The sequence below is a fragment of the Callionymus lyra genome, chromosome 1 (genome assembly GCF_982586985.1).
Source record: "Callionymus lyra chromosome 1, fCalLyr1.hap1.1, whole genome shotgun sequence".
In the NCBI taxonomy this organism is placed as follows: Eukaryota; Metazoa; Chordata; class Actinopteri; order Syngnathiformes; family Callionymidae; genus Callionymus; species Callionymus lyra.
The window spans coordinates 50,403,138-50,421,130 of record NC_141818.1 but is presented as its reverse complement, the minus strand read 5'-3'; the positions used below and the strand labels follow the sequence as shown (position 1 = coordinate 50,421,130).

Below are 17,993 nucleotides of genomic sequence, written 5' to 3'. Positions count from 1 at the left end.
CTGGTGTTGTTATAGTGTAGTAACAAGAATATATATGTGTACTATTGTCGAGTACTTGACTCTGGTGTTGTGATAGTGTAGTAACAAGTATATATGTGTAGTATTGTCCAGTACTTGACTCTGGTGTTGTAGTATTTACAGACCACATGACTCTTGACGAAGTCGTAACAGCTTTCATTTGATTTGAAACCAAAATATGTCCAAACATCAGCTTTAAAAGCTGCTGGACTCACTGTATCCTCTCGTCCTCAGTCATCATTCTCCCCTTAGCTGTAGAGGAAGTAACGGCCGCTGCCATCTAGAGGCCGGAAGTTTAATTGCAACTCAAAAATGAAAAAACGTAGTGAATATAATATAGTATAGTGGAGAAAAATGTATCAAGATGTTTAAGAGTAGGGATATTTTCTTACACGAGTATTTAATACTATATAATGTTTCTAATAACGCACACCATCATTACACTGAATACAACTAGTTTAAATCACGACAAGTTCTTGTCGACGTCTCTCTTCAGCTGAAGCTTCACGAGCCTCAAGAAAAAGAAGAAATGACACCAAGACTGTGGAGTGACGTTTACATCACGACAACAACGCTCAGAGGAACTATTCTTAGTTGATGCGTCAGATTGTTTGAAGCTCAACACGTGTGAAGCAGAGACACTGCTGATCTGAGTTACACACGTTTATAACGACAATGATACAAGTTGAAAGAGTCCTGAGGATGTGAAACAAGAGGCCACACATACACACACACACACACACACACACACACACACACACACATGTATACAAGCATATACACACACATACACACATGCACACACACACACATACAAGCACACCTACACAAACAAACACACATCCGCACACACACACACACACATACACTCACACACATCTGCACACACCTAAACCTACACACACACACACATCCACACTCACTCACACTCACACACATCCGGGGAAACGCACACCTACACACACCCACACACACACCTACACACGCAGACACACACCTACACACAGACACACACTTCCATAGAAACCATCTCAGACGACAACAAGGAGTGATTGAACTGTGACGACAACAAGAGTCCAACGATCACTAACACACTGTTGTGTAGTCGACAGCTCTGGGTGGTCAAAGATCTCAACACTATTGTGAGTCGAGAACCAAAACATTCCTGCTTCAGAATCTTCAGATCCAAGTCCTGGAGGGAAAATCTTCTTTGTCAGCGTCTTCAAAGACCTGGAGTGGATTCACTGGATTCATCGACGTGTCATTAGAAACATTCATTCTTCAGTGAGTGAAGGTCACGACCTCAAGTTCAAATACACTAGGAGTCCATCAGCCCTCACACAACAAACTATTAATGTGTTCATGTGTTATTGTGTGTGTATGCATGTGTGTATATTTGTGTGTATGCATGTGTGTATATTTGTGTGTGTATGCATGTGTGTATATTTGTGTGTATGCATGTGTGTATTTTTGTGAGTGTGTGTGTATATCTGTGTGTGTGTGTGTGTGCGTGTGTATGCATGTGTGTGTATTTGTGTGTGTGTGTGTATGCATGTGTGAATATTTGTGTGTATACAGGTCAGTGTATTTGTGTGTACATGTATATGTGTGTGTATAATGTGTGTATGCATGTGTGTGTACTTGTGTATGCATGTGTGTGTATATTTGTGTGTATGCACGTGTGTGTATTTGTGTGTACATGTGTATGTGTGTGTGTGTGTGTATTGATGTATGTGTGTGTATATGTGTGTGTATGCATGTGTGTATGTGTGTGTGCGTGTGTGTTAGTGTGTGTTTGCATGTGTGTGTGTGTATGCATGTGTGTATGTGTGTGTGTGTGTGTGTGTGTGTTAGTGTGTGTTTGCATGTGTGTGTGTGTGTGAGTGTGTGTGTGAGTGTGTGTGTGTGTGTGCATGTGTGTGTGTGTGTGTGTGTGTGTGTTAGTGTGTGTTTGCATGTGTGTGTGTGTGAGTGTGTGTGTGTGTGTGTGTGTGTGTGTGTGTGTGTGTGTGTGTGTGTGTGTGTGTGTGCAGAGGCTCCTCTCAGGGGATCAGACAGTGTCGTGGTCGTGGCAGCAAAAGAAAACATCACATGCTCGTCTGATCACTGAATAAACATGAGAGAGTGAAGTTATTTGACCAAGAGCTGCACTTGAATGAAGTACACAACGTGTGAAATACAATCTGAACTAAAGTGTCAACTCAGTGAGGCTGTGAACAAATAAGATTCAATATTAGAATATCATGTTAGTTTTTTATCATAGTTATTAATAGTTCAAGTGTCTATAAAATACATCATTTATTTTAATTTGTTCGCAATTAACATGAAAAATCAGCAGTGTTCGTTTAAACTTCCGGCCTCTAGATGGCAGCAGTCGTTACGTCCTCCACAGCTGAAGGAAATGATGACTGAGGACGAGAGGATACAGTGAGTCCAGCAGCTTTGGAAGCTGATGTTTGGACATATTTTGTTTTGAAAACAAATGAAAGCAGTTACGACTTCCTCAAGAGTCATGTGGTCTTAAATGGTTTAAAAACAATGAAATACTTCCATACTGCTTATTATTCTTTGTACTTCTGCTACAAGGTTCAAATATAGTGTCTCCTGATCAATTCATCGGATGTGGAGCTTCAATAAAAGTTGTTACAGTGGCATATGGAGGTGTTTGGATGTTTTTAAGTGTCTTTTTGGACAAAGATTATGTGATTATTACTGTTGCTAAAGTTTTGTAAACGTGTGAAATGATTTGCAAATATATACGTGTATCTGTACAGTGATCCACAAATGCGTACCTCGATTTACAAATGTGTAACTCGATTTGTAAATGTGTTATTCAGAATAAGTAAATGCTCAAATCCATAAAAACTGATAAGCCAAGCAGCACAAACTTCGCAACAGGATTTGTAAACAAATGCTGCGATGACACTGTCCCGCCAGTAGGAGGCGGATACGCCTCCATGTAGTTGAATAGAGTTGACATGGACAGGAACGAGCCCCAGACACGTCATGGTAAAATAAAAATAAAAACATTTGTGGCCAGGAAAAAATCTAGTGGTATCACGGATGAATTTAAATCTTTAAGTTAATCTATTTTACTATGATCACGTCATCAGTTCAGTGCTACAGCTCACGGCAGTTCACCTCGAGATCGCAGATTCGAGACCCGTCTGAAGACGAAGACAACTGAGCTCCAGTCGCTACACTAAAATAAACAAACGTTTTTGTCTTTAAAAGAACACATGACTCTGAAGATAATCAACAGTAGTCGACACGAGAGAAGTTTGAAGTTTATCACTTAAACGTGTATTTTTTATCATTTAAACGATGAACTGAATCCTTCGTTCAAACACAAGAAACAACAAAGAAAAGATGAAACGTTATGATTGTTGTCCTGAGGTAACTTTTCTTCACCTCCATGTTTCCGTCGGTGTCTGAGAAGATCAGTTCCATCATGTTAACAGTTGATGTGAGGAAATGTCTGAGCTGAGGTTGGAGAGGACGAGCAGGTGTGAATGTGAATGAGCTGCAGCTGCTGTTCCAGGCCCCGCCTCCTCTATTCCTCCTTCTTTCTTCCTTCTTTCTTCCTCTTCTTTCTATTCCTCCTCCTCCCATTTAAACCCTCCTCTCCTCCTCTTCTCCTCCTCTCACCATCACTCTCTTCAAACCTGGACGACCAGGAGCTCAAGCATTAAATCCTAATTACCATTGATTAGTACCGGGCTTATTTGACCTATGACCTTGGAGCTTTTGACCCTTGACCCTTCAGTATGATGAAGGATTAAAACTGTTGCGTCATAATTTTGACCGGACACTAGTTTCACGCGACAGTTATTAAAACAACGACCAGAATATTCCAGTTATTGTTGGATTATTCTTTCATCAGCGCAACACAAAACACCTCAACATCACACATGATGGAACCAACAACACAACACACTTGTGTCTTGAAGAGACAAAGATCTTAAGGATGATGAAAACTAAAGCACAGTGAGAAAACATTATAGAAAATGTTGTTTATACAGTAGTAACATGTCATGAAAGTGTTAAATTGTTACTTTATTTTCGTGATATAATCTGATGATATAGTCATTTGAAGCTGTTGTTAGAGTTGAACTAGTCCTGAATAATTAAAACTAATGAAAATAAAATGTTTCACTACAATTTCATGTTTTCTCTCTCGTGACCTCTTGGGGAGAGTGTGAGGGAAGTCAAAGTGCCTCCGGGCCGTACTTTGACCACGCCTACTTGAAAGGGATGCTGGGAGTCGAACCCGTCGTTCACTTCAACGAGTCGTTCACGCATCACCACTGTGTGTAGAAGGGCTGAGAAAATATCCATACACTTCAAGATATCACTGGGTTTTTATACAAAATGGTATCGATAAAACGTTGTCAGATCTTGAAGAGGACTGAGGACGAGAGGATACAGTGACTCCAGAAGCTTTTAAAGCTGATGTTTGGACATATTTTGGTTTGAAAACAAATGAAAGCAGTTATGACTTCGTCAAGAGTCATGTGGTCTGTAAATACTACAACACCAGAGTCAAGTACTGGACAATACTACACATATATACTTGTTACTACACTATCACAACACCAGAGTCAAGTACTGGACAATACTACACATATATATACTTGTTACTACACTATCACAACACCAGAGTGAAGTACTGGACAATACTACACATATATACTTGTTACTACACTATCACAACACCAGAGTCAAGTACTGGACAATACTACACATATATACTTGTTACTTCACTATTACAACACCAGAGTCAAGTACTGGACAATACTACATATATATACTTGTTACTACACTATCACAACACCAGAGTCAAGTACTCGACAATACTACACATATATACTTGTTACTACACTATCACAACACCAGAGTCAAGTACTCGACAATACTAAACATATATACTTGTTACTTCACTATTACAACACCAGAGTCAAGTACTGGACAATACTACACATATATACTTGTTACTACACTATCACAACACCAGAGTCAAGTACTCGACAATACTACACATATATACTTGTTACTTCACTATTACAACACCAGAGTCAAGTACTGGACAATACTACACATGTATACTTGTTACTACACTATCACAACACCAGAGTCAAGTACTCGACAATACTACACATATATATACTTGTTACTACACTATCACAACACCAGAGTCAAGTACTGGACAATACTACACATATATATACTTGTTACTACACTATCACAACACCAGAGTCAAGTACTGGACAATACTACACATATATATACTTGTTACTACACTATCACAACACCAGAGTCAAGTACTGGACAATACTACACATATATACTTTTTACTACACTATCACAACACCAGAGTCAAGTACTGGACAATACTACACATATATACTTGTTACTACACTATCACAACACCAACATTAACATTGTTTAAACATTAATTTTAATATATTTTTAAATAAATTTGAGTTATTTTATAGATTTCTTTCAGTCCAAACAACTTCATCACTGCACAACAGAATATATAAATATAACTAAAATATTTTCTGTGTGTGGAATAAAGTGTTGCAGCTGAAGAAAGTCACACCAGCGTTCAACATCCCACGAGTCGACGCCAGCGTTTCACACGTTAGTCGCACCTTTACCTGAACACACTGAACACCCCCGAGCGCGAGGTCGAGTGCGAAGTGCACGTGAAGTCGAGCCTGAAGTGCACGTGAAGTCGAGCCTGAAGTGCACGTGAAGTCGAGCCTGAAGTGCACGTGAAGTCGAGCGTGTCACACGCGAGCCTGAGAATCGACTTAACAAGCGTCTGTTAAATGCAGACTCGGCACATTCGCGGCTCCTGTGAGTTTCAAACGGAGCCGAACGATGCCGAGAAGATAAAGAGGCGAAGCAGCTGCTTCCACTGTTCCCAGCCCCGGCAGGTGGAACCACCTCGGCCGAGGTAAAGCGAGGGCGACGTGTCAGGAGGGTTCGGGAATCAGAAGCGAGAATGTCGGAGGTGTCGTGTGACGGCAGTGGAATTATCTGCGTCCGATACTGTTATTATCTCCTCCGTCGTCCCGGCCTGGAAGCTCTTCATTGTTCTCCTGCAGGCTCGGGGTCGACTCTCCTTCGGTGTCGCCCCTGGCAACGGCAACACCGATGGGATGCGTTACACCGGCGGCCCAGCAGATGTTGTGCTGACATTTAGCCTTTTTTGCCAGGCGTCGGGATGAAGGGGTTTTTCCTGCGGATCGGCCTCAATCTGCCATCTGCCATCTTTTCCGACGTGGTAGCTGCCCATGCGAGCGCAAACAAAGAGCCGCTGTCGCCGCACTGTATCCGCTAGAGCTCAGTAAAGGAGCTTATGTGTGCAGATGTTTGATTCCTGTGAGAATCTCTGTGGGAGACCAGGTCAGGGTCTGGTTCCAGGTCTCTAATTAACATAATTCATCACGGCTGAGCATTTGACCGTAAGAACGTCGTCGTGTCATCAGCATAGAGTCGACGTCTGCGGACGATCCTTCGATCGTTCGGCTTAAAAACACAGATTAAACTGAAATGATTCGAGTCTCTTGAACCATAATTATCACCCGGCAACAGATCGAGGGTCAATAATCACGTGAACCTTATTTGAAGTTCAAAAGTTCAGATCTGGATGGTAATCCTCGAGTAGAATGAAGTAGAGAATACGTGGGCGGCGAATAAATAAAGAGCTGCTTATACATGTAATTGTGTAGTAGCTACTGATCATATGGTTTGTATTTGTCGAAGGTTTTTTTTAGATCTAAACTTCATGATGTTAAAGAAAAAAAAACACACCATTAGCTTATGTACCGAGGACCCCATTTTCAAAATAGAGTCTTTTTTCTTCACTTGTTTTCATTATTTAATATTATTATCTACTAAGTATTTATTCTCTTTGTCTGTAAATCCAAACTTGATGTTTTTCTGCCTCATATTTTACGATCTAGAATCATGAGATGTTCTTTAAGTGGTTGTGGTTCAGTATCATCTTTGAAGACTCCTGAGGAGGATCCTTCACTCGTTCATCTCCTCCCTCGGTTTGATGGCGGTCGATTAACTAGCAGTTAGAGAACTTAACTTGGACGTCAGTAATATCAATTGACTCCAGTCGGACAGAAATAACTTCAACCTCGCAGGGGAAAAAAAGCTGGGTTTGGAAACCACCAAAACCCCCTCAGCTCGCAAAATTACAGGGGAGATGTTTCTGGTTCTGCCTCTCCTTTGGCTTCGTCCATTCTTCTCCTCCGTCCTCTCTGATGGTGCAGGAGAGACGACCTGCACAACATCTGGACGCCTTCATTAGAGACACTGTTTGTTTGGGAGCATTAAAGACTTGGCCCATGGGAAAGACCCTTTTCTCGGTCAGTGTGTGTGTGTGTGTGTGTGGGCGTGTGAGTGTGGGTGTGTGTGTGTGTGTGTGTGTGTGGGTGTGTGTCCCCACTCTAATGACTGCAGCCACTGCCCACTTTACGAGGCTGGGAACCACTCGAGCTTGTCTGAAGGTGGCTCCAGGAGGAAATAGACGGTTCCATGGTAACTAATGAATGATGACATCACTTCCTCTATGCAGTGGTCCCTCGTTTATTGAGGGGTTTTTTACGTTTTTTACCACCTTAGAAACAATGACCTGAACAGCTCCCATAATGCTTTGCAGCCCAGTCGACCAATCACAGCTGTTGACTAATTTTGACCGAGCAACATTAATTTACAATTTAAATACAGTACTGTAGCGAACAATCAGTCTTCAGTTAACAGATCAGTGTGTATTAAATGTGTAAAAAAAAGAGCCAGACCGCAATTTGATGAGCGACGACTGCACTTATAAAAGTATTTCATGTCAAATGATGATGTCATAGAGGTCATTTGTAACAAACTAATTTAAATACCTTAAAACTAGGACTGCACGATTTATCGAAAAAATATGGATATCGCGATATTGGCACGTGCAATATGCACATCGAAAACATGTACAATAATTTATAATTTTCTATTGTTTAAATCAAGCATTTCTTAAATGTGCACTTGAATCAATCAGTGTCACGTTCTGTAAAGTTGTCAATTTGTACTTCTATGTCTCGTTGTTGTTTACGTCTCCGTCTGTCGGTGAAATGAGCGGCGCAGCTTGCTAGGCAGTTTATACACAGAAGTAATACTAACTTATGATCTAGTCAAACACTAGTGATCCAGTCACTCGTCTCTTTCAACCTCCTTTGTTAAAGCAACATATTGTAAGAACTTTTCATCTCGTCTCAGTTGTTTTCTTATAAGATCGTGAACTTCCAAACAAACCTGTCCGTCTTCTACCGTATGCTAACGAGCTAAGTTGTTAGCGTCATTTATAAAGTGTTATGTGTGCGTGTACAAGGAGGTGTATTTATTATTGATTTGGTGATATCGCGAAGCGCCGGCGGCTCCTCTCTGATGTCACTTATAACGCTCAGTTTTGCGGGACCAGCATCAGTTTCCCGCCAAATCATGTATCATGTCGGAACCGAAGCCGGAAATAAACGAATTGGAAATATTGCATTGTTTTCCTTCTTTAAACCCCCGACCCCCGACCCCCGGACGCATGCGGCTAAATTTTTAGGTGAAAAGAAAAAATTTGCATTAATATCGATATCGCACTTCAAGACAATAATATCGAATATCGCACATATTTCCATTATCGTGCAGCACTAGTTAAAACAATAGTGGACGTAGGTTTTCTTCAGCAATAGTGTTTTAAAGCAGGAGGTCACTAACTTTCAAAAATCAACGCCGTCATCAAGAATAAAACCTTCACCTTTGAAAAGTGTCAACATCAACGTCTTGAACCTTCAACAACAACCTTCATTCTTCTGAAATATCTGAGACTCGGCCAAGTGAGCAGACAGAGTCGCTCTTGTCTGAACAGAACCAGGAGTAACGCTGGGTATTATGGAGCTGCTGGGTGAAGAACCGAGGGACAGGTGGTCCGGCTCGGAGGGAGGAGAGGAACACCACGAGTGGTTTGTACCCAGAGATGTCCACTTACATGCTAGTAAAGTCGATGGAGAGCCATCGTTCAAGTCTCATCGTCCAAACACCTGAGGAACCGAACACCAGTGGCCTTAGAACGGCTCTGATGATATGATCAGATACACCATCTTTTCTTCCCTGAGGCCCTTCCTGACTTTGAATGAAGATGGGTGTGTGTGTGTGTGTGTGTGTGTTAGCCAAGGTTCAGATGGACTCATCTGACCACAGCGGACAGAAGTTCCATTGAAGAAGCTCTGGACAGACAAGGACTGACTTATATTTCAACTCAGAGCAGGACGAGGATCTAATAGTGTAGTTTTCGGACAATAGTTTTCACTTAAAATCCTTAAATGTTATTAAAAATCAACAGAGCACATTATGTATATGAAACTCTGGTTGAACCTTCTGACCTCGAAGAAGTTTATCTGGTAAACAACGCTCAAAATTTGTCAAAATGTTTTAGTACAACTTCGTTAAACAACAAAATCACATATTGAGCCCTCATAGTATTACTGCGAGGCTCTGTAGTATTTCTCCACAAGTCTTTGTGGTGTTTCTCGGTAAAGCTTTGCAGTATTTCTTCACGAGACTCCATAGTATTACTCCACAACTATAAATATTATTTCTCTGCGAGGTTCTGTAGAATTTCTCCACAAGTCTCTGTAGAATTCTCCACAGAGTATGTATAGTATTTCTCCGCAAGGTTCCATAGTATTGCTCCATGAATATTCATAGAATTTCTCCAAGAGTATTCATAGTATTTCTCCACGAGTTTCCATTGTATTTCTCCAAAAGTATTTATAGTATTTCTCCATGACTCTCTGTAGTATTTCTCCAGTAGTATTTAAAGTATTTCTCCACGAGGTTCCGTTGTATTTCTCCACGAGTCTACGCAGTATTTCACCGCAAAGCTCAGTAGTATCACTCCTCGAGACGCCGTAGTATTACACTGTAGTATTTGACTTTAAAACATGACGTTTATGTTCAGCTGTTGGTTTCGAGACATAAGAGCTTCGGAGGTTTATTTACTGATATTAAATGTATCATTTTTCATGAAGGACATTCTCAGGATCTCTCAGGATCTCTCAGGATCTCTCAGGATCTCTCAGGATCTCTCAGGATCTCTCAGGATCTCTCAGGATCTCTCAGGATCTCTCAGGATCTCTCAGCTCCTCCTCCCTCAGCCGTCACTCGTCTCTTTGATTCTGTTGCCTCTGGAATCTCAGAGTTATTTTCCCTGCTGTGGATTAACTCCGTCGCTCTCCTCAGATCAGACCTTCTTGAAGAGCTGTGCAGATACATTTGAGGTCGTCGTGGAGACGAGAAGGTGTTCCAGGCACGTCACGTAGACGTCAGTCCATATGAAACTGAAGCATCGACACTTCAGCCTCTTATTCATCATCGTTATGTTATTCAAACAACATTTTAATCTTGGTTTCTGTCAACATCACTGTCAGTCCATCAACAACTGACGTCGCACTTGAAATACTACGAGTGTAGAAAGTGTGTATGAGTGTCATGTAGCATTTTTGTTTGTTATTCAACCCTCGGAGTTGTATATCACTGTATATCACTGTATATCACTGTATATCAATGTATATCACTGTATATCATTATAAATCCCTGTATATCAATGTATATCACTGTATATCACTGGATATCGATGTATATCACTGTATATCAATGTATATCACTGTATATCAGTGTATATCACTGTATATCACTGTATATCACTGAATATCACTGTATATCACTGTTTAGCGCTGTATATCACTGTATATCACTGTATATCACTGTATATCACTGAACATCACTGTATATCACTGTATATCACTGTAAATCACTGTATATCAATGTATATCACTGGATATCACTGGATATCACTGTATATCACTGTATATCACTGTATATCAGTGTATTTCACTGAACATCACTGTATATCACTGACTATCACTGTATATCACTATAAATCCCTGTATATCAATGTATATCACTGTATATCACTGGATATCAATGTATATCACTGTATATCACTGTATATCACTGTATATCAGTGTATATCACTGAACATCACTGTATATCAGTGTATATCACTGAACATCACTGTATATCACTGTATATCACTGAATATCACTGTATATCACTGAATATCACTGTATATCACTGTTTAGCGCTGTATATTACTGTATATCACTGTATATCACTGAACATCACTGTATATCACTGTATATCAGTGTATATCACTGAATATCACTGTATATCACTGAACATCACTGTATATCACTGTATATCACTGAACATCACTGTATATCACTGTATATCACTGTATATCACTGAATATCACTGTATATCACTGTATATCACTGAATATCACTGTATATCACTGTTTAGCGCTGTATATTACTGTATATCACTGTATATCACTGAACATCACTGTATATCACTGTATATCACTGAATATCACTGTATATCACTGTATATCACTGTATATCACTGTATATCAATGTATATCAATGTATATCACTGTATATCACTGTATATCACTGAATATCACTGTATATCACTGTTTAGCGCTGTATATTACTGTATATCACTGTATATCACTGAACATCACTGTATATCACTGTATATCACTGAAAATCACTGTATATCACTGTATATCACTGTATATCACTGAACATCACTGTATATCACTGTATATCACTGAATATCAATGTTTATCACTGTATATCACTGAACATCACTGTATATCACTGTATATCACTGAATATCAATGTTTATCACTGTATATCACTGAACACCACTGTATATCAATGTATATCACTGAATATCAATGTTTATCACTGTATATCACTGAACACCACTGTATATCAATGTATATCACTGAATATCAATGTTTATCACTGTATATCACTGAACACCACTGTATATCAATGTATATCACTGAACATCACATTATATCACTGTATATCACTGAATATCACTGTATATCACTGTATATCAATGTATATCACTTTATATTACTGAACATCACTGTATATCACTGAACATCACTGTATATCAATGTATATCACTGAACATCACTGTATATCACTGTATATCACTGTATACACGTATATACACGTATATACACGTATATACACTGTATATGTGTTGCTGAGAGGAGATCATTGAACAAACTACTGTCCATCATGGACGATGACAGCACTGTCATCAGTGAGCAGAGAAGCAGAATGAGTGCACGAATGCTCCTACCCAGGTGCAAAACAAATAGACTCAGGGACTCATTCATCCCTCGGGCTATTAAATTGTACAATTCTGAGTTCGGGGGCAGGAGTGGAGTGAGAGTATCTGGATGTTCTGTTCCATGTTAGTCTTTGTATCTTTGTCTTTGTTGTTTTTCTTTCCTTGACCTATGTTCTTTGTCTTTGTCTTTAGACTTAGATTGTGTCATCTTGTTCTTCCTCTTTATGTTCTTCTTATTTTATTTTTTATGTATTATTTTTTATTGTTTATGAAAAATTGCTGGCTATTGTAAAAAAACAATTTCCCAAAGGAGACCTCCTGAGGGATCAATAAAGTTTTACCTTACCTTACCTTACCTTACCTTATATCACTTAACATCACTGTATATCACTGTTTAGCGCTGTATATTACTGTATATCACTGTATATCAATGTATATCACTGTATATCACTGTATATCACTGTTTATCGCTGTATATCAATATATATGACTGTATATCACTGTATATCACTGAATATCACTGTATATCACTGTATATTACTTTATATCAGTGTATATCAGTGTATATCACTTAATATCACTGTATATCACTGTATATCAATGTATATCACTGTATATCACTGTTTATCGCTGTATATCAATATATATCACTGTATATCACTGAATATCACTGTATATCACTGTATATTACTTTATATCAGTGTATATCAGTGTATATCACTTAATATCACTGTATATTACTGTACATCACTGTATATCACTGTATATCACTTTATATCAGTGTATGTCAGTGTATATCACTGAATATCACTGACTATCACTGTATATCACTGTATATCACTTAACATCACTGTATATCACTGTTTAGCACTGTATATCACTGTATATCACTGTATATCACTGTATATCACTGTATATCACTGTTTATCGCTGTATATCAATATATATCACTGTATATCACTGTATATCACTGAATATCACTGTATATCACTGTATATTACTTTATATCAGTGTATATCAGTGTATATCACTTAATATCACTGTATATCACTGTATATCACTGTATATCACTGTATATAACTGTTTATCACTGTATATCACTGTATATAACTGTATATCAATGTATATCACTTTATATCAGTGTACATCAGTGTATGTCAGTGTATATCACTGAATATCACTGTATATAACTGTAAATAAGTATGTGTGAATGGTTGAATTTCCCCTCGCGGGACTAATAAGGGATTCTAAAAAAAAATTAAAAAAAATCACTGTATATCAATGTATATCACTGTATATCACTGTATATCACTGTATATCACTGTATATCAATGTATATCACTGTATATCACTGTATATCAATGTATATCACTGTATATCACTGTATATCACTGTATATCACTGTATATCAATGTATATCACTGTATATCACTGTATATCAATGTATATCACTGTATATCACTGTATATCACTGTATATCACTGTATATCAATGTATATCACTGTATATCACTGTATATCAATGTATATCACTGTATATCACTATAAATCACTGTATATCACTGTATATCACTGTATATAACTGTATATCACTGTATATCACTTTACATCAGTGTATATCAGTGTATATCAGTGTATATCAGTATAAATCACTGTATATCACTGTATATCACTGTATATCACTATAAATCACTGTATATCACTGTATATCACTGTATATCACTTTATATCAGTGTACATCAGTGTATATCACTGTATATCACTGTAAATCACTGTATATCACTGTATATCACTGTAAATCACTGTATATCAATGTATATCACTGTATATCAATGTATATCACTGTATATCACTATAAATCACTGTATATCACTGTATATAACTTTATATCAGTGTACATCAGTGTATATCAGTGTACATCAGTGTATATCAGTGTATATCACTATAAATCACTGTATATCACTGTATATCACTATAAATCACTGTATATCACTTTATATCAGTGTACATCAGTGTATATCACTGTTTATCACTGTATATCACTGTAAATCACTGTATATCAATGTATATCACTGTATATCACTGTATATCAGTGTATATCACTATAAATCACTGTATTTCACTGAATATCACTGTATATCACTGTATATCACTGAATATCACTGTATATCACTGTATATCACTGTATATCACTGAATATCACTGTATATCACTGTATATCACTGTATATCACTGAATATTACTGTATATCACTGTATATCACTGTATATCACTGAATATTACTGTATATCACTGTATATCACTGTATATCACTGAATATTACTGTATATCACTGTATATCACTGAATATCACTGTATATCACTGTATATCACTGTATATCACTGAATATCACTGTATATCACTGTATATCACTGTATATCACTGAATATCACTGTATATCACTGTATATCACTGTATATCACTGAATATTACTGTATATCACTGTATATCACTATAAATCACTGTCCACTTAGGAGGAGGAGGAATGGAGGTGGAGGAATAGAGGAAGAAGAGGAGGACGAGGCGGAGGAAGAGAAGAGGAGGAGGAAGAGAAGAAGAGGAGGAAGAGAAGGATAAGGAGGAAGAGAAGAGAGGAGGAAGAGAAGCGGAGGAGGAAGATGAGGACAAGAAGGAAGCGGAAGAGAAGAGGAGGTGAGTATGAGGAGGAGAAATAGAGGAGGAAGAGGAGAATAAGGAGGAAGAGAAGAGAAGAGAAAGAGGAGGAAAAGGAGGAAGAGAAGAGGAGGTGAGTATGAGGAGGAGGAGATGAAGAGGAGGAGGAATAGAGGAGGAGGACATAGCAGGGCACAATGATGGCTTTGTGGCCCGGTGAGGAGGAGGGAGTCTGGGGGGCACGAGCGAGACCTCAGAGGTGGATTCAGAGCAAATGAAGTCCAGGGTTGAAGCTGTGACCATGTTGGTGGAATCAGTGGTCACAGTGTTGGACGATGACACGGTCCAGTAAAAATAGAAGACCAGCGACAGGGTCCAGGGACTAACTCCGGAGGGGGGGGGGGAGTTAAGGGGGTGAGTCTGAGGGTCTCTCTGGGAAGCCTCACCCAGATTAGTCACACAGAATTAATGGCAGCAGAGAACAATGGAGGTGCAGCTGTCGCTCCAGAAGAAAAGAAAACAAGATTTAAGGGCTGAGAGAGTTTGTCGCTCAGACAGAGAGAGAGAAGAGTTGGATCTCAGTGACACACGTCCAGACCAACAAGTGTCAGGACTTACTTGCACTCGCTGCTTCCATCTGGACCAGACTCACACTGGCCCTGGTTCTGACACGCCTCGCTGTGCAGGAAACATCTCAGGCCTGCGGAGAGTCACAGGTTCATCTCACACGTCCATCACGTTATGGTGCAAACCATCTATCCATCTATTTATTCATTTATCTAAACTTCTTGACGTCACACAACTTTAAGAAGAAATGGTCACGTGACCGCTCAGAGTGAGACGTTGCCGCGTGAGTTTATTTAATATATGACAATATTTGTAAATGCAAACTAAATAAAAATAAAACCAAATTAAAAGGAAAAAAAAGAAAGAAAACACTTTGGTTAAAATTAGACAAGTAAGAAGTAAAATATCTATTTTTTTTAATTCCTTAACTTTTTATTATTCTTCAGTTTGTTGCAAATTGTCACCTATTTTTTACACAAATATACACAAATGCATAATATATACGCACTCGTATCAACAAGTTTAGCATTAAATATACATTATATTAGACAATAAAACATGATTTATTATATTATAAATGCATAACTGAGCAGATAAATACGGAAGTTCTGCAAATGTGATTGTATTTGTTTGACTGTGATTCTCGATCACACGTTTAAACGTGTTTTTACGTATTTAAAACACGTTATAACGTATTTCAAACATGTCTGGACGTATTTAAAACACGTTATAACGTATTTCAAACATGTCTGGACGTATTTAAAACACGTTATAACGTATTTCAAACATGTCTGGACGTATTTAAAACACGTTATAACGTATTTCAAACATGTCTGGACGTATTTAAAACACGTTATAACGTATTTCAAACATGTCTGGACGTATTTAAAACACGTTATAACGTATTTCAAACATGTCTGGACGTATTTAAAACACGTTATAACGTATTTCAAACATGTCTGGACGTATTTAAAACGCGTTATAACGTATTTCAAACATGTCTGGACGTATTTAAAACACGTTATAACGTATTTCAAACATGTCTGGACGTATTTAAAACACGTTATAACGTATTTCAAACATGTCTGGACTTATTTAAAACACGTTATAACGTATTTCAAACATGTCTGGACGTATTTAAAACACGTTATAATTTATTTCAAACATGTCTGGACGTATTTAAAACACGTTATAACGTATTTCAAACATGTCTGGACGTATTTAAAACACGTTATAACGTATTTCAAACATGTCTGGACGTATTTCAAACGCGTTTTAACGTATTTCAAACATGTCTGGACGTATTTAAAACACGTTATAACGTATTTCAAACATGTCTGGACGTATTTAAAACACGTTATAACGTATTTCAAACATGTCTGGACGTATTTAAAACACGTTATAACGTATTTCAAACATATCTGGACGTATTTAAAACACGTTATAACGTATTTCAAACATGTCTGGACGTATTTAAAACACGTTATAACGTATTTCAAACATGTCTGGACGTATTTAAAACACGTTATAACGTATTTCAAACATGTCTGGACGTATTTAAAACACGTTATAACGTATTTCAAACATGTCTGGACGTATTTAAAACACGTTATAACGTATTTCAAACATGTCTGGACGTATTTAAAACACGTTATAACGTATTTCAAACATGTCTGGACGTATTTAAAACACGTTATAACGTATTTCAAACATGTCTGGACGTATTTAAAACACGTTATAACGTATTTCAAACATGTCTGGACGTATTTCAAACGCGTTTTAACGTACGATTTAATACGTAAAACATGTTTGAATTACGTAAAAACGCGTTAGAAATAGTTCGAACCAAAGCGCAGTAAAAAAAGTTCATCATACTGTATAATAAACACATCCATTCACATTGTTATCAGTGACATGTAAAGCGGGTCGTGAACAGGTGACTCGGAACAAACCTGCACACGCACGAATTTAAACTTTATTAACTTCTACACTGAACTCGTTCGAACGAGCGTCAAAGATGAAGGAGTTGAATGAAAGTTCTCACCTCGTGTCAGTGCGATCAGCGACAAGAAAAAAGTGAACAAAATATACATTCCTTCGAGTTTAGAAAGTTTCCGCAGATCCACGAGGACTCATAGATCCACATGCGCGTCTCGTCCTGGCGTCAAGAAGAACTAGATCCCAGAGTCGATACAAGTCCACAAAGTTTCTCTGGTCGCTGGAGATGTTTGCACTCGAGCTCGCGGGCTGAGAGTGACCCGAGGATGAGGAGGATGAAGAGGAAGATGATGATGATGATGATGATGATGCCGCCCTGTTGTGTCTGAGGGCGTTTATTTCTGCTGCTGCTCAACCAACTGGTTGACAAAGTTTGATGTTCACTGGCGAGAGATATGATCAAGTTCAGTTTAAGTTAATTCAAATTTAAATCTCGTTAGTTTAGTTATGGCACATTTATTCATGAAGAAACGTATCGATGATCAAGT

At 38.2% G+C, this 17,993-nt stretch overlaps 1 protein-coding gene across 1 annotated transcript in view; it reads right to left on the bottom strand.

The window, feature by feature from the left end:
- LOC148090065 (neurogenic locus notch homolog protein 1-like) overlaps positions 1-17,745 on the bottom strand; it is an 80,173-nt gene extending 62,428 nt beyond the window's left edge. The window contains exons 1-2 of the mRNA XM_087811638.1: positions 17,552-17,745; positions 15,559-15,640 (exon numbers count right to left, since the gene is read on the bottom strand). Of these exons, the coding sequence (XP_087667764.1) occupies positions 15,559-15,640; positions 17,552-17,600 (131 nt within the window). The 5' untranslated portion in view covers positions 17,601-17,745. The remainder of the gene's footprint in view (positions 1-15,558; positions 15,641-17,551) is intronic.
- Between the last annotated feature and the right edge of the window lie 248 nt (positions 17,746-17,993).